This window comes from Carettochelys insculpta, chromosome 10, assembly GCF_033958435.1.
Source record: "Carettochelys insculpta isolate YL-2023 chromosome 10, ASM3395843v1, whole genome shotgun sequence".
NCBI lineage: Eukaryota > Metazoa > Chordata > Testudines > Carettochelyidae > Carettochelys > Carettochelys insculpta.
The window spans coordinates 3987115-4004595 of record NC_134146.1 but is presented as its reverse complement, the minus strand read 5'-3'; the positions used below and the strand labels follow the sequence as shown (position 1 = coordinate 4004595).

Here is a 17481-nt window from a genome sequence, read left to right as displayed (position 1 = left end):
TGGCCCAGGGACCGTTTTACTGCCAGTGAAATGCCTGGAGGCAGCTGCAGGATTTGTGAGAACTACAACTCGGCTTTAGGCACCTAAATCTGGGCTTTCGGTGCCTTAAGCCCTTGGTGAACGGAGCCAAACTGCCGTGCGCTGCCCCACAGCTGGCGAAGGGGCAGACGGAGGGACAGACCGTCTCACTACGCACCTTTAGAGGCAAACGCTTTTGTAGTTTGTTTGGAACTGGTTTTAATCCGGCTATCCTGGGAGCTGACAGCCACTCACAGCCGGCAGCTGTGTTTCTATTGGTAGTACACATTTGCACCTGCCTTAGTGCACATAAAATTATTCCACACACAGAGGGAAAAAAATTAGCGGGACCTCTGTTGCTGGTCTAAGGACCAGCGCAAGAAACAAAGACCAGCGAGCCCCTCGCCTGGGCTGAATTCCTTGCTATCACGTGCCTGCCGCCACCCTGCTTGGGCGGCAACGTTTCAATAGCTCTAACTGATGGCTGTAGTGTACCACCTACACGCGGTTCTCTCTCCTTCTTTGTTAATAAGCCCTGAGCTGTTAGCAACTAAAGGACCGGCCAAGCGTGCTGGTTTGGGTCAGAGCTACGTACACGCTCACCTGGGACTGCGGCTGGCCCCGTTGGGGCCGGAAGAATCTGTTTGGATGCGACTTTCCTAGCCTCTCACCTGAGCGGGGGGACTGGTCTGGGGGTCCGGAGCAGCTGGGGACCCTGGGCGGTTGTTTGTGTGGCTCTGGCTGGCCAGGGGTCTGGCAGAGGGACGTTTGTGGCTGGCATGGTTTGCCTTCCTCAGCAGGATACCTCAGCCTGGGCTGTAAGTGGCCCAGTTTTAAGCAATTTACCCAGGCTTGGTTGCCTGCCCCTCAGCTGTGCCCAGAACCCCTCCCAACATCATCGGTGCCTAAGCACCCCTGTGAGTCCTGTGCTCGGTGACTGGCCCGCGCTCCTCAGAGAAGCTGCAGCAGTGCTAGGAATGCACTGCGGGGTTCCTGGCCCTGGTCCTAGGCAGCCCCACACAGCAGGGATGAGCTCTTCACCCGGGATGGCAAACCCAGGCCACTGCGCACGCCGATGGGTGCTAAGCCCCTTTGTGGGGTCCCTTTGCACGTCCCCAGCTGCTGGCTAACTCCGCTAGCGCCTCAGGCGCTGTACAGCTGCAGGCCAACACCGGAGCAACAGGAGATGGTGCCAGCCAAGTTTGCTGCGCACCGGGACAGGTTCTGCTTGGGGGTGGCCTGGCACAAGCCACCGCCACCTAAGTCTCAGGGGAGGGCTCGCGCGTAAGGACCCAAGAGAGCAAGAAGGAGAGTCAAGCAGCATGGCAGGTTACCCGTGGTCCTGCTGAGCCCGGAGGGTGACACCTAAGCCCCCACCTAGAGCAACAGGGGAGCAGCAGCCCAGACAGGCAGATCTCTGCGACGCTTCTCCCGGCTCCGGACCAGGCGGCGGTGGCTGCAGCGTCAGTAATGGGCCCCCAAAAGGACGGTCACCCTCTGCAGGAGTTCCTTGTGGTTTGTGTAGAGTGGCATTCTCCTGTCCACCAGCTGCCACCGGATGCACGTCTCTGGCTTGCTGGCCTGGAGAAACTGGGGGAGGGAGCGGAAGAGGTTACAGGCCGGGTCCCATCGCTATCGAGTGCGCGTTTCCAGCCGAGCCGGCCCGGGGCGGCTGGCTGCCCGGCCGTGGTTCTTGCCAAGCCTTGGCTAGTGTGACCTAGCGTGCGCCCTAGCGACCGAGGTTCTGACGACGGGACTCGGGCGGTGTTGGCCAACAGCTGGGTCCCGGGGGGATGTCCTGGCCATGGATGAGCTGGTCCCCCTCCTGCAGGGCACAGCAGTGGCCCGGCTGGGATCGGGGCGTGCGTGGGGGTGTGAATGCGGCAGAAGCAGGAGGGAGCAGGACCGCAGACCTGCGGGCAGGGGGCCACAGCACCACACGGCTGAGATCTGGGCCCTTCCCCATGCGCCGTGGCTCGGACCAGCACCCTCCAAAGCCCTGGACTGAGTGTTAGCGCTGGCCCTGGGGGAGACGCCTGCTGAGCCCCACCCCAGGGGCGAGGCCAGGGCTTGGCGGCGATGGGGCCAAACAACATTTACCAGGTTCAGCTGCATGTCATTCTTATCAGCCAAGTGCACGTGGACGGCCACGGTCTCGACCCAGGCGTTGTCCGTGTTCCTGGGGTCGTCGACGTAGCCTTTGTACGCCTGAGGGGCAGAGGGGCAGCTGGGCAGGGCTCCCCCTTGGGTTGCAGGTGTTAGCAGGCGTCAGCTGCGACCTGGCTCGGGGTGGGGGGTGGTCAGGCCTGACCCTTCCCCAGCCATGAGGGCAAGCCGCGCGGGAGAGACGGAGAGGAGGGAGCAGGAGGTGGGGCCGCGGGGGGCAGAGGCAGGGGGGTGAAGGGGTGTTGCGTGGGTGTGGGCACTGGGGGAAGGGGTGGCCATGGTTCGGGTGCTGGAGGCCCCCGCCTTTTAGGGAACTTCGGCTGTTCCTGGTGCTGGAGTGAGGGCTGTGGGAAAGTCCCACTCCCACATCCAACATCCCGGGCGTGGGACGGTCCTGCGGGGCGTCGGCGGGAGCTGTGCCCTGCAGGTCAACCTGGGCTTGTTCTGCTCTTCCCCTGGCCTCGGTCCCCCACACTCTGCCACCGCTCAGCACGCAGACCCACAGCCGGGCCCTGCTGGGGCCACCCCGACCTGCGGGGGAGGGGCCGGCATGTCTCGTGGGTTTCAGGGGCCCCCAGGCTCTGCACCCCATCCGCAGGCAGGAGAGCCTCTCGCTCAGCAGGAGAGCAGCGGGTTTATTAGCCAACAGGGCACGGCGTCGTACAGAGGGGTCAGTGCAGCCAGCCAAGGCAGCCAGTCCAATCCATGCTGGAGAGACGAGGCCCCGAGGGGCCCCTGGAGCCAGGGCCTTGCCCCCTCCTTTGTCTCTCTCTCTCTCTGTCTGTATCCCAACCCAGACCAACCGCTTTCCAACACCCGATTTCAAACCCCTCAGGCTCCACTGCCCCCTTTGTCTGCAGCCCAGAGGTGTCACCTGGTCGCCTTGGTCACCCTCAGCAGGAGCCCCACACCCTCTGCGAGGCACACACCTATCCCCCACTACATCACAGCATGTTATCAACATGGCAACAGACCTCCTGCATCCCCAAGCCAGGGCCAGCCGGGCTTACCTCAACACCTTGACTCAGCAGGATCTGAAACTGTGGCCACAGCTCCCTCCTCAGCACCTGCTTCAGCTTCCGCGGCAGCGACTCCCCCGGCTCCAGCGACCCCTGCACAGGACCGGACCTTTACGTCTGGGCTCCGCCAGCACAGCCAGCCAGCGGCAGCAAAGGCCTCCCGCTTGCTACTAAGGAAGCAGGAGTTCCACGACCGGGCTGAAGAACCAGCCGGGAGCGTCCCACCGGCCGTCTCCGGGAGAAGAGAGAGGGGACGCGCCGGCAGGAATTCCTCAGGCGCGTGAGGAGCCACAGGTTGGCACAGGATGCAGTTCACCTTTGGAACTCACTGCCCCAGGAGGGTCGGACTCTCCGGAGTAAGAGCTGGCTGGTCAAGGAGCAGAATCGTACGGACTATCGCTCACCAGCTGGGCCAGGGTAACGAAGTGCCGCTCGGAGGAGCCTGCCACTTCAGAAGGTGCATTCTGCACAGACCAGGCTCAGGCCAGAGGGACACCAGGGCTGTTCTGGCAGGCTGAGGATAAATCTCATGGGGCCGGGGGCGGTGTGCGTCAGCTTGCATCTCCTCCTGTGCACGATCAAAGGGCCTGACCGTGTTTTACATCTTGGTAACGTGCCTAGGGCGGCTAACGCCTCTGCCCGGAACTGCCTGCCTTTGTTTGCTGAGCCCTCCCAGCGCCGGGCAGGCCGGCAGCCTCCTTACCACTCACCCCTGGCAGGGCCCAGTGCTCTGACGAGGGACACTTGACAACGAAGACTTCCAGCATTTTCTTTAGGCCTTTTCTATAAATGGATCCGTCCACATTCCTCCTCCAGCTACAACAGAGAAACGGGTCATGCTGCCCGCGCAGCAGATTCCCCTGGGCCTGCCTGTGGCGTGGCAGCGAGGAGCTGGCTCAGTGCTTAGGAAGGCAGCTGACGGGCATTGCCGGAGCCTCTGGGCTCTCAGGAACACCATCCAGGGGGTTACGTGACCCTAGCTCTTCGGCCACTTAGAAAGCGGCCCGTTTTCCTGGCTCCCTCGTGGCAGGAGCCCAAGGGGAACGCCCAGCTCTGGAGAGAGGAGGTTACGTGCGCGCTGGATGTCTGACCACACACCCGTTGCCTTGTGGGGGATGCGATATTACCTCTAAGAGTGCAGCCAGCCCAGCTTAGCTAGTGAGTGCCCAGGGGTCGGAGAGGGTCAGGTGGGGTTTACGCCAAGCGCTACGTAAGACCAGCGTTCAAAGCTCCGTTGGCGCTACAGCAGCACCGGGCTCTGCAACCGCAGAACGGGCCTCGTTATCACAAACGAAGCATGGCAATCGGTTAGCCACCAGTCACCCTCCGTAGGCCAGAGGCCGCGGCCCTGCCCCTTCCAGAAGTGCAGTTCCCAGCTCGGCCAGGGGAGGGCGCCCCTCTGGCCGCCACACCGTGCCCGCCAGCGGCGCCCTGCCCCGAGGTGCCGGCCGAGCTCTCTGCGCCCCACTCACCGCGTCACGATCGGGTGCAGCGCGTGGTTCGGTCCGAAGCGGCGTAGGCTCCCTCGGCCTCGCAGCCCGGTCCTGCCCATGGGGTTCCTAGCGCAGACAGAGCCAGAGCGGCGTCGGTGCCCCTGCGCCCAGACAACTGGCCCGTTCCATCCAGCCCAGCGGGCACGCTCAAAGGCCGGGCTGCCTCCAGGAGAGCAGCCAGGGCCGTGTCTCCTGCTCCGTGGCGCTCTCACCTGGCTCCCCAGAGCCCTTGGCCGGACTCTTTCGAGGCCTCTAAGTGGACGGCCGGCTAGCGCGTGGGTGGGCTTGGGAGCCTGGCAGTGGTTTCCGCCATGCCAGAGGCCCCGTCAGACATGTGGCTGGGCCCCAGCCCTGGAGAGGAGGTTGTGGGGGGCCCATGGGCAGCAGGAACCTGGCCCTCTGCCCCAGCGTCGATGGCCTGCCAGCGAGGAGCAGGGATCTGCTGAGCCCACCCCGCGGCCGTCAGTCCCACAGCGCAGAGCCTGTCCCGGTGCAGCAGCACCACCCGGCTGGCTGGCAAGCGACCGCCTGGAGGGGGAGCAGGTGGAGGAGCCCCGTCCTTCCAAGGCAGGCGCCCAGCGACTCCTCGCTTTGCCGGCGTCAGAAGGCTGCCCCCCTCCAGGCCGGCTGCCAGAGCCTGTCCTGAGAGGAAGGAGCCTGTTCGGGGCAGGAGAGGGACAGAGGAGCGGGCCCACCGGGCTGTGCGGACACCATGAGCTGGGAGGTGGAGGGCTTCCTCTCGGGGCTGGGGCTGCCTCGCTCCCAGGGGCGCGGGTTCCCCCACCTCTCCCTCCCCCGAACAGCCAGGAGGCTCTGTGTGAGCGAGCCACCACCCAGCTCCAGCCCCCAACCCCGCGTGCCATGCACAGGGTGCTCTGTTCCGGCTGCCAGAGGGAACCCCACGGCTCTCATGCAGCTCTGGTGGCTTTGCTGGTGGGCCGCAGAAGCTCTGGCTGGCTGGAGGAGGGGTGCAAGGGCCACGGGGCTCCCTGAGGAAGGTGGAGGGCCCCTGCAAGTGGGGTTCAGCCCCCTCCGCCCCAAGTCTCCTCCTGGCTTCCCATCAGCATGGTGCTGCACTGTATTGTGGGACTCTGGGGGACAGCAGGCTGGCGAATGGCCGAAGGAGACGGCTGGGCAGCAGCCGAAGCCAAGGCAAGGCAACCTTGGCTAACGCAAGACACCCCCACACCCCTGCCCGGCTCACTCACAGCGGCAGCCGGTTCTGGATGGCGTACGTGCCGTGAAAGCTCTGCCGGTTGATGGCGCCATCCATGACGTTGAAGTTTATCCCGGAAAGAGCCTCCAGGGAGCTGGAAGACAGGCCAGAGCCCCTTCCCATCAGCACGCCGGACGCTGGGCACCAGGCCTGAACGGCGGGCAGGAGGGAGCGGGCGGTGATGGAGTGGGAGGCAGGCTGGATGTGTGTGTGACAGGCAGAGCAGCTCACACATGCTAAGGATGAGCCCTAAGCTGGCACGTAACACCTCTGTCCCGACCAAAGAGCAGGGAGGAGCCGAGCTGGTTTGAATCAGAGGCGGCAGTGGGAAGCTGAGGGGAGAGAGGGAAAGCAGCCAGCTTGGGCTGAGGGGGGCTACACCCCAGCTGGGGCCCCCCTCGGGCTCCTCTCCCCAGGATGGGTGGGACTGACTGTCTCTGCCGGCTGCACTGACACCTCCGTGCTGAGCTGGGCCTCTGTCGCCTCATAAACTTCCTGTTCTACCTGCTGAGCGAGAGTCCCCCCTGCCTGCAGCCGGGGGGCAGTGCCTGGGGACCCTGAACCCCATCACATGGGGCTGGGCAGAGACAGCCGGTGGGGGCGGTGGCCACGCAGGGCTGGGAGAGAGCTGAGGCAACGGGCGAGACAAGCTGCTCCGGCACTCACTCTGTGAGAGGGTCCTGCGCGGCTGCCCCCTGCCCGTCGGCCGTGTAGAAGGGGGGGTCGTAGAGCTGGAAGGTCACCTGTGGAGCACACACACTGCTTTGCTCCCCAGCCCTCCCTCCAGCAGGGCCCGCACAGCCTCGGAGGCAGCCCCGAGAAACCACCCCGGCGGGGGCCAAGGGCTGCCTGGCGCGCTGGCTGTCTCCGGCGAAGGAGTTCTGCTGAAGCCTGCAGACGAAGGCGGCAGGCTGGGCCCTGGGAGGAGAGGTGTCCTGCAGGGCCTGATCCTGGGCCGTGGCAGGGGTGGGAACGGAGCTGCCAGCTCCCCGAGCTTTGCATGACGCAGCGGAGAAGCTGGGCCTTGGCTATGGGCACGGTGGTGCCAGAGCTCGGACCTTCCGCCGGGACCACCCCGGCACGGCACCACCAAGGCAGCGCCAACCCGCTGCCCTTCGGGGGGCGTCCTGAAAAGGTGCCGCCCGGCGCTGGGGGCACGTCCCCTGAGCTGCGGTGAGCGCCCAGCACTGCTGGGGGACGAGGCGGCACCGCTCAGGCCCTCAGGCCGCTGACACCCGCACCGGCCCAAATCGCTCTCCGCCGGTGCGCCCCACTGCCCTGCCACCTCCAGCAGCGGGTCAGTGTGGGCGCCCGGGCAGACACTGGCACAGCAAGGGGGCCCCAGCATCCTCAGCGGGAGGTGCCCAACGTGGCATTTCATGCTGCCCCTCCGTCCCTAGCTGGCCTGGGACCGGCACATGGAGCTGCTGGGCTGCCCGCTCGGCTGACCAGGCCATCTGGCTTCCGGCCGGACCATGGCCATAGGCCCCTCTGCGGCCAACAGGGGCCCAAGCCTCTGTGCTCTGCCCACTAGGCCCGCCTGCCTCCGCAGGCGTCACTGCTCCAGCCCCTCTCCCTGCCGGGGCGCCCACCTACCTCCCAGGGCACCTTCTCGTCGGGCACCGGGAAGCGCAGGGCAGAGGAGCTGGGATAGAGGAGGTGGCGGGCGCCGACGTGGCACAGAGCCGCCGGCCCCTGGGGCGTCTCCTCCGTGTCGTACTCCTTCGGCTCCCGGGCTTTGCTGGCCACTGGGAGAGAGGTGCAGAGCCCAGGCCCCCGTGCAGCAGGGGAAGAGCGGGGTGAAAGCAATGGGGCTCCTGAAGCTGCACAGGCCCACCGCCCCCTCCCCATCCCACAGCCTGGCTCCAGCATGGGGGGGACACCTGTGGGGCAGGGGCGGGAGAGGGGGCGGGAAGGGCGATTGCCCAGGTGGTGGAGGGGGTGGTTTAGTCGGAGCCTCCTGCGCTGTGGGGCAGGCAGCCAGCACAGGGCACAGCCCACGCGGGATACGTGGGAGCCCCCGGTCTGGGTGCAGAGCTCCCTGGCTGCACGGAACAGGAGCAGCCCTATGAGAACAGCGCCCCCGTCCGCCCCCAGCACGCAGGAGGCTGCGCGCTCCTTCTGCCTGCCCTGCTCAGCACCGGCGGCTGCGCTTGTCCCCTCAAGCCGGGCTGGGGCTGGGGCGTGATGCCTGGGGGAGCCAGCAAACCCCAGAGAGCAGCTGGACTTACCCAGGGGGGGCACGTCCTCCTCTGACCCGAAGCCATTCCCACGCAGGGCTCGCACGATCCAGGCCAGGGTCTTGGTGCTCTGGGACACCTAGGCAGAGCAGGGCAGGCCCTCAGGGAGCTGCTCCGGCCCAGCTTGGGCAGGGCTGGGGCTGCTGTCTCCGGCTCAGGGCCGTGCGTGGGTGTCGGCTTGCTTTACCGGACGTGCCTCGGAGTGGGAGACGGCGCGTGGCCGGCTGCTGGAGCATGGCTGGGGCGCCCCTGCAGGAGACGGGCCCCGGCACGCAGCCCCCTGTGTAATCCCAGCTGCTGGCCTTCCTTCCTCTGCGGAAGGGGCTAAGGCAGAAGGGGAGCCAGGGCTCGGGGTGGCTTGGCACCCGACCGCCCCGAAGAGCGGCCAAGCTCCTAGAGGATCTGGCACGTGGTGTTTTGGCCGCTCGATCCTATGACCCACTCCTGGCCCCCCCATTCTGACCGTGCCCGCAGCCTCACCTGCTCTTCCAGCCCGCTCAGCCTCTGCTCCACCAGGCCAGTCCTCTTCACCCCATCCAAGTCCAGCAGCTCCGCCAGCTCGTCCACCCTGCCAGCAGGCGAGAGGGGCAGGCTGCTCCGTGACTGAGGCACCCACGAGCGCTGCCCAGAAACCCCACCCGCCCTGTGCTGCCTGCCAGCCCCACGACCCCGCAGGGCCATGCCCACCCCTGCTCCTCCTCCTGTCCCACGGGGCTCTTCACCAGAGCGAAACAGCGCCCCAGGCAGCGACGGCGCTGGCCACGTGCCCTGGTCGGCGTGCCAGGTCTCGGGACAAATTCGGAGAGAGCGTCGTGAAGGACAGAGGCGCCGGGCATCGACTGCAGCAGTTTTGCAAGAGACAAGTGGCAGGAGACAACTTCATCTCCTTCGAGACGTGCCTGAACGCCGCCCTCGGCTGCTCTAAGCCACAGCTCAGTAAGGCAGGTGGGCCAGTACCCCCGTGAGCTTCGGACTTACACTGCAGAAGATGAGGCCTCATCCGAGAGCTGAAAGGTGGGGCAGGGGCTGGTGGAAGGGGTGACTGCAATGGAGAACTCTCAGGCTGGAGGGAGGTAACTACAAGAGCTCCTCAGGGCTCAGTCATGGGACCAACCTTATTTAAAACTTTCCTGATGTTGGCACAAGCAGCGGGGCTGTGTTGATGAAACGTGCAGATGACCCAAAGCAGGGCGGCGTTGCCAGTAGGGACGTGGCCCAGAACGCCGTACAAGAGGACCTGGATAAGCTTGTGACCGGGTGTAGCAGAAATGGGAGGAAACCCAAGGGTGCAGAGTGCAAGGTCACGGCTCTAGGGACGAGCACCGAGAGTCCCGCCATAGGCTGGGGAGGAGCAAGGCCTGGCTGTATCGGTTGGTCGCAGAATGACTCTGAGCCACCAGTGCGAGACAGGCTCCTGCAGTGACAGAATCACAGCTGGCTGCGAGTCAGCTCTGTGACGCTCTTGGGGGGGAGAAAAAAAAAAGCAAACAAGAAGCTGGGATGCATTAACAGGAGCGTTGTGAGCAAGACATGAGAGCTCATCCTTCCACTCTGCTCTGCGCAGATCAGGCCTCCGCTGGAGTACTGTGTCCAGTTCTGGGCCCCACATTTCAGGAAAGAGGTGGAGAAACTGGAATGGGTCCAGAGAAGAGCAGCAGACGGGATGGTTAAAGACTGATGGAAGGTCTAGAGGACGTGAGCGCTGAGGGAAGGCTGGAAGAACTGGGCTGGTTTAGTTTAGAAAAGAGGAGACCGAGAAGGGACATGACCGCAGTTTTCATGTACCTAAAAGAGCCTTACAATGAGGAAGGAGTAAAATCGTTCTCTTTGGCTCCCGAGGACAGGACAAGAAGCATTGGGCTTAAACGGCAGCAAGGAAGGATTAGGTTGGACATTAGGGAAAACTTCTTGTCAGGGTGGTCAATCACTGGACTAAATCGCCCAGGGAGGCTGTGGAATCTCCATCGCTGGAGACATTTAAGAGCAGGTTAGACAGACACCTGGGGGGATGGTGTGGACAGCGCTTGGTCCTGCCATTGGGGCAGGGGGCTGGACTCGACGGCCTCTCGAGGTTCCTTCCGGTTCCAATGTTCTACGGTTCCGTGAAGCCATCAGGTGAGGTATTTGCAGCAGGGCCAGGCAGTATGAGGACCACTGCACGAGGCCCCGATGCGAGCTCAGGTGGAATGCTGGGAGCAGTTCTGGTCCCCCCACCCCGTTTACAAAGGATGAATTCAGCCTGGGACAGATGCAGGGGAGGGAGACCAGGCTGAACGAGGGAACGGGAAACCTGCCTTAGGCGCCCTCCTCGCCTGACTGAACCGAGGCAGAGGGGAGACGGACTGCTCGGTAGAAAGACAATGGCGGGACAAGCCCCAGGAGGGAGCAGAGTTATTTGAATTAAGCATCGATGCAGGCACAAGGCCAAAAGGCAAGAGATTGGACAGCAAGTTGAGGCACACCAGGAGAGAGGCTGGTACCTGTCAGCGATGTCTCGGATCTTCTGTTCCATGTTCTGCTTCTCCTGGCTCTGCCGATGCTGAAGGTAGTTCTCCTTCAGGTACATCTCCCAGGACAGAAGGGCCGCCTCCTCGTTCTTCTCCAGCTTTTCTTCTGTGGGAGACATGGAAGAGCTGAGCCTGGGCAGAGAACCCAACCCAGCTCCCACCCATGCCTGTGCCACTGGGGCCACGGCACTTGTGACAGGGTCAGGCCAGAGGGCTACAGAAGGGTGACAGAAGGGAATATATCAGCCCCAGATTAGATAGGTGACTGTTCCTGGAGACAACTAGCAAGGGCTAATCCAGAACCCGCAGGGACCTGCTAGAATCAGTCAGGGCAATTAAAGTATCTGGCGCCGACGAAGACTCAGCTGAGGCTGGTTGTAAAAAGGCTCCTCTTCTGTTGGCTCAGGGCGCATGAGGAGCAGATGGGAAAAGGAGCTGTGGAGAGTCTCAGAAGGGCAGCTCAAGCAGGTCCCAGAGGGAAGAGCCTCTGGTAAGGAGGGGGCTGGGGACCGCTGTGGGAACTGGCCCAGGGAATCGTAGCTCGATATAGGAGACACTGCAGGCAGGCCCCTGGGCTGGAGCCCAAGAAGAGGGTGGGCCGGGCTCCCCCTGCTCTCCCATCCCTGATCCGGTACAGGAGGAGGACTGATACTGGTGGAGGGGCCTGGCCTGCCCAAATCACTTGGAGGAGCACAAGAGTCTCTGGAATTTGCTCTCCTCTCTAGTGCCTGTGCTGCGGTGCCTAAACTGAGGGCAGCTGTGAGCCTCTGAGACACATAATCCGCCAAGAACCATGGGCCCCACCAAGCTAGAGAAGGAGCTGTGTCGCACACATCTCCCCCACCTCCCGGGCTGCCTAGGTAAGGGCATCGCCTCCCCACTGCCCTGGGATCCCAGTCACTGCTGCTGCAGGCTTCTGGAACCATGATGTGCCGTCACCCCGACCTGGCCTAAGGGACGCGAGGCCCTGCCGCACGGCCCCTGGCTGGGACGGGGAAGGAGCCTCTTACTGAGCTGCTTCGGCCGCTTCGGCCGCTGCCGGAGCAGGACCCTCTTGACGAAGAGCTGCAGGTGGTTGAGGAGGATGAAGGGCGGGGGAGCTGCAGGCCGGCCGTGGTACTCCTCAATCAGGTCATGTCGCTGGAACTTCCAGATCTGGTCGGTGTGCTCCTGCACCTGCTGGAATGTGTAGCTGGGGGGCGAGGGATTAGCTGCGGTCAGGCCAGCGGGTGCCAGACAGGGTGGCAGCAAGCCAGGGATGGGCACGTAGAATCATAGACTCCTAGGGCTGGAAGGGACCTCAGGAGGCCGTCTAGTCCAGCCCCCTGCCCAAAGCAGGATCAACCCCCACTAAATCGTCCCAGCCAGGACCTTGTCAAGCTGGGATTAAAAACCTCTAGGCCTGGAGATTCCACCACCTCTCTAGGCAACGCTTTCCAGTGCTTCACCACCCTCCTGGTGAAGCAGTTTTTCCTAATATCCAACCCACACCTTCCCCCCTGTAACTTCAGACCATTGCTCCTTGTTCTGCCATCCGACACCACTGAGAACAGTTTCTCGCCATCCTCTTTAGAGTTTCCCTTCAGGAAGTTGAAGGCTGCTATTGAATCACTGTGATGGGGTTCTGGGGTCCCCCAAGCTCTGCACCCTGTCCGCAGGCAGGAGAGTCTCTCACTTAGCAGGAGAACAGCGGGTTTATTAGCCGACAGGACACAGCATTGTACAGAGGAGTTAGTGCAGTAGGCAGAGACAGCCAGTCCCATCCATGTTGGGGAGAGGAGGCCCCGAGGGGCCCCCAGAGCTGGGGCCTTGCCCCCTCCTTTGTCTCTCTCTCTCTCTCAGCGCAGACTAACTGCTTCCAACTCCCAGTTCCAATTCAAACCCCTCAGGCTCCACCTCCTCCTTTGTCTGCAGTACAAAGGTGTTACCTGGTCGTCAGGGTTACCCTCAGCAGGAGCCCCACACCCTCTGTGAGCCACTCACACACACACAGGTATCCCCCACTTCATCACATTTTTTTCCCCTTCCAGACCGAACTGAGCGGGGTCACTCAGCCAGTGACCTGGGGAAGTCTGGGGCCCTCCCCTCGTGATTGGGCATCGGCTGCACCCTCAGTGTTCCCCTTGAAGTGCACCACCTCCATGTCATAATCCTGCTAGGAGAGGCTCCAATTTAGGAGCTTGGTATTGGCCCTTTTCATGTGATGCAGCCGGGCAAGTCCCTTTAGTTTCCTCAGGTTGGTCGGTTTTGCTGCTTCTGTCTCTGGTCCATCAGCCACGTTCTCAAGTCGGGCAGGCAGAGCCCATACAGATGCTGCAGCACCAACAGATCAAATAGTTCTTTTCTGGGCTGGGCCCTGCCCTGTCTGCCCACCAGTCCATACAGCTGCTCCAGCCAATGTTTGGAATTCAGTTACAGTCCAGTAACGGAAGGTACAAATGCTTCCACCCTTGGCATTTAGCCAGACCACCACAATGGTTGTGTGCCTCAGTTTCCCCTTCCATGCCACACAATAGGTTTGGAATGTTCCTCCTCATGTGAGAGGTTGCAAGACTAGTTACAGGGAACAATGGTGACATTTTAGAGTTACAGACTCCTTCAACATACAACTTATGCTTCCACATCAATGTTATCATGTTAAATGGCTTTTTTTAAACATTTAGTACATGGTACAATTTTACAGCTTTTGGTAGCAGCACCCCTTGGTTACAGCAGTCAGCGTGAGTAACAGAACAACCCCATTGCAACTGCACATTTACGTTGCTCTTTGGTAGACCACAACCTTTGTGCAACATCCTTGAGAATCTGGTATTTTGGGGATAAATGGCTGAGGCCTTTTTTAGCACCATCAAGTTTTAATTTTCTCCCTTGCCCCCTGGGGTGGAAATTTGATCTCTCTGGCTGTGCCCTCCCTTCTAACAAGAGCTGGGCCATTGATGATCTCAGGGAGACTTCGCCCTCCCAGCCAGCCTGGATTCTAAAAGTTGTTTTGTGAGTCCCAGACGCAGAATTCACATGGAGGAATCCCTGTTTATCCCTTACTGGCCCACCAGGCCCAAAGCTCCTTTGTCCTTCCACCTCCAACTACTGCCTCCCCATGGAATTAGAATTGGAGTCCAGTGTGAGAATATAAGTGTTTCTAGCAACTGGAGATGGGGAATTGCTGAACCTCTCCTGCATCCTACAGAGACTGACTGTGCAGCTGTTTTACTTGGTTCTCACAGGGCTGCTTACACTACCTGATAGTTTTCACTTTACTTGCACCAGCTTCCAATTCCTGAGAAACTTTTACACTGCCTGCTTTGGACCCTTCCAGAGCACAGCCAGTGGTTTCACACTCAGGCAGGTCCTGGCCATCAGGAGCTGAAACAAACTTCTCCCCAGGCAAAGGGCTGCTCTGAATCTTACAGACAAGCACCTTTCCTGTTTACTTTCCTTCACCTCACTCCCATTTTCTGCAGTTCCCACAGACGGGTTAGGAAAAGTTTCAGGGAAATTTTCTTCCTCAAGAGCTCCCCCAAACAATAACTCACCCCTGTCTGGCTCCACAGGGGCACTGCTCCCTTGAGCCACAACCAGCTTCTGGGTTTCACCTACACCCAGGATCACTTCTGGCCCATTAGGCAGATTCCCACGTAATCCCCCTCCAGGCAGACAGCCAGTACCACTGGACAGAAGGTTAGGATCCCTTTCCTCCCTTCTGCTACCAGCTCCTTTATCTTCATCAGTCAGCGTAGCTCCATCGCCTGTTTGTTCTTGTGTCCTGGCGAGAGGATGACTCTGGTAGGACAGAGTCCTCTCACCCCCTCCCAGTAGCACCTCAGCATCAGGCAAAGAAGAAGTACCAGAATCGTCTGGTCTCTGGGATTCCCTGATGATTCTAACTGGATTAGACCAAGTTAAAGCATTATCCCCCCTGAGAGACACAGAGGTAGGCCCACTTCCCATCTGGGCTTTAGCTGCCCTTAGATCCAGCTTTGGGATCTTGGCTCCATCTTGAGCCCCCACAGGCCCAGGCAAAGGATTCACTTCCCCAGAAGCAGAAGCACTTTTCTTGCACCAAGGACCAGTGTCCTTAGCAGGGATACCACTGCCCCATCCCGGAGCCATTCCCTCTGCTCCAGCCCCCATGGCTGGATTCAGAGTCACACCTGGAATGCTCTTTTCTGGTGGTTTCTTCTCCAGCCACCCCAGGCTGGTGAATCTTCCTCAGACAATGGGCTAGTTTCCTCATTGGCACCTTTTCCAAACGCAGGCTCTGCTCTCTCCCCAGGCTGCTGCTGCTGTTCAACACAGACAGACAATGGGAGACACTTTCTCCTTTGTCCCAGCTCCCCGGCTGGTCTCCACACACACACAGAAGGTGAAGCAGCTTCTCTCACAGACAACTTGCCATTCCCAGTGGATCAGCTGCTTTCCTGCACAGACACACAGCCACCTTCCTTGGCCCAGGCCTGGAAAACTTTTCGCAGGTCTGTCTTGGCCACTAGTAGATGATGGGTTGGAATCGCTCCTTCCCTCCTTGAGCTGCGGCAGGCCACTCGGTTCAGAGCTGCAGGCAGTCCAGGGTTCCCTGCCCCGATCCGGGCTCACCTCTGCAGGATTCTCCCCAGCCCTCAGCTTCGCCACTGCACATCCACGCTGCCTTGTCCAGCTTCTTTAATCTCGATTCAGTTTCCAGGTGCTGCCACTTCACAGCGGAGTTGCTCAGCGTGGTTGCAGGCTCTCAGGCTGATGCCCTCTGCACCCCACGCTTCCTGGAAGAATCCCTTCAGTGTGCCAGGCTCCTTGCGGGTCACAAGCTTCCCGGGGTTAGGCCTTAGGCCCCTCCGCCCTCTGGGACCGACTCCAACAGACTCCCAGTGGAACCCCTTCTTCAGTGTGACACCCGCTCTCAGGGACCATGAGCACCCTGTCTTGGGAAGGACTCATTCAGCGTCAGCCTCCTCAGGGGTCACTTGTTTCTGGGGGTTGGGCCCTCGGCCCCTCTGCCTTCTCGGACCGACTCCAACAGATTCCCAGGAGTAACCCCTGCTCGGGTGTGACACCCCATCTCAAGGACCACGACCACAGTTGCTTGCATTCGGCCGCAGGCCCCTCCGCCTTGGGGAGCTGCACCTCACTGCCCTTCAGCACACCTGGGTCTCACAGGCCCCACTTTTTCCGGGGCCCCGGTCACTTACTGCTGGATGCTCCATCCTCAGGGTGCAGAACATCCCACTTCTGACACCAGTGTGATGGGGTTCTGGGGTCCCCCAAGCTCTGCACCCTGTCCGCAGGCAGGAGAGTCTCTCACTTAGCAGGAGAACAGCGGGTTTATTAGCCGACAGGACACAGCATTGTACAGAGGAGTCAGTGCAGCAGGCAGAGACAACCAGTTCCATCCATGTTGGGGAGAGGAGGCCCCGAGGGGCCCCCAGAGCCGGGGCCTTGCCCCCTCCTTTGTCTCTCTCTCCCTCAGCCCAGACCAACTGCTTCCAACTCCCAGTTCCAATTCAAACCCCTCAGGCTCCACCTCCTCCTTTGTCTGCAGTACAAAGGTGTTACCTGGTTGTCAGGGTTACCCTCAGCAGGAGCCCCACACCCTCTGTGAGCTACACACACACACACACAGGTATTCCCCACTCCATCACAATCACCCCTAAGTCTTCTCTTCTGCAAACTAAACAAGTCCAAATCCCTCAGCCTCTCCTCACAGGTCATGTGCTCCAGCCCCTTAATCATTTTTCCTGCCCTCCGCTGAACCTGCTCCAGCAAATCCTCATCCTTTTATACTGGGGGGCTCAAAACTGGACACAATATTCCAGATGTGGCCTCACCAGTGCCGAATAGAGGGGAACAACCTCTTCCCTAGATCTGCTCAAAATGGTCCTCCTAATGCACCCCAATATGCCGTTAGCCTTCTTGGCTACAAGAGCCCATTGTTTACTCATATCCAGCCTTTTAGCCACCATAACACCCCTGAGGCCTTTTCTGCTGTACTGCTGCTCAGCCAGTCGGCCCCCAGCCGATAACAATGCTTGGGATTCTACTGCCCCAAGTGAAGGACTCCACACTTGTCCTTACTGAACTGCATCAGATTTCTTTTGGCCCAGTCCTCCAATTTATCCAGGTCCCTCTGAATCCTGTCTCTACCCTCCAATGTATCTACCTCTCCCCCTAGCTCCCTGGCCCAGCCCTCTACCCACCTCACCAGATTTTCGTCTCGAGCCTGGCCTCCCTTCCTGCTGCTGTGCATGGGGGTGGTCCACCCCATCGGGGAGAGGTGGGCATGCTCCCACAGCGGGGCCGGCAGACCCCAGCCTGGGTGAGAGAGAAGGTGGGCCCACCAAGATGTCTGTACTACCGCTCCCAGGCAGCTGGCTAGTTCCTCGGGATTTCTGACTGGCACCTAGGGCAGGACCCCAGACGTGTGAGCCAATGCACCCGGGAGCTAGCCTGTGTGTCAGCCAGGGCAGCTGGGACCCCCCACTCCACCTCCACAGCCGGGTCAGGGCACGCTCAGCCCCTCAATTCACCGCTCCCCAACACAGACAAGTGCACCTGGGGGCCGCAGCCCATTCCATAGGGCAGGCCAGTGTATGCAGGGCCCCCACTCTGGCCCCCCATGCGTGTCAGGGCACCGCATACAAGTCAGTGAACCGGGGGCCCCTGAACCGAGCTGTAGACATGCAGGTCAGGAACCCAGCACCCCCAGGGCCAGGCTAGAGGGCTGGAGCAGCTAAGCAAGGCTCTACAGTTCCCAGCAGTCACCTCCCACAGCTCTGCCCTGGCCAGGGCCAGGCAGGAGCAGGTCTGGGAGCAGGGCGCAGGCCTTCCCTC

At 61.2% G+C, this 17481-nt stretch overlaps 1 protein-coding gene across 1 annotated transcript in view; it reads right to left on the bottom strand.

Moving 5' to 3' along the window:
* Nucleotides 1–230: 230 nt before the first annotated feature.
* TRPM2 (transient receptor potential cation channel subfamily M member 2) overlaps nt 231–17481 on the bottom strand; it is a 46568-nt gene continuing 29317 nt past the window's right edge. Inside the window, exons 21-32 of the mRNA XM_075003642.1 lie at nt 11670–11851; nt 10633–10765; nt 8633–8720; nt 8144–8231; nt 7509–7660; nt 6579–6655; nt 5905–6006; nt 4676–4762; nt 3914–4019; nt 3195–3296; nt 2110–2226; nt 231–1608 (exon numbers count right to left, since the gene is read on the bottom strand). Coding sequence (XP_074859743.1) covers nt 1483–1608; nt 2110–2226; nt 3195–3296; nt 3914–4019; nt 4676–4762; nt 5905–6006; nt 6579–6655; nt 7509–7660; nt 8144–8231; nt 8633–8720; nt 10633–10765; nt 11670–11851 — 1360 coding nt within the window. The 3' untranslated portion in view covers nt 231–1482. The remainder of the gene's footprint in view (nt 1609–2109; nt 2227–3194; nt 3297–3913; nt 4020–4675; nt 4763–5904; nt 6007–6578; nt 6656–7508; nt 7661–8143; nt 8232–8632; nt 8721–10632; nt 10766–11669; nt 11852–17481) is intronic.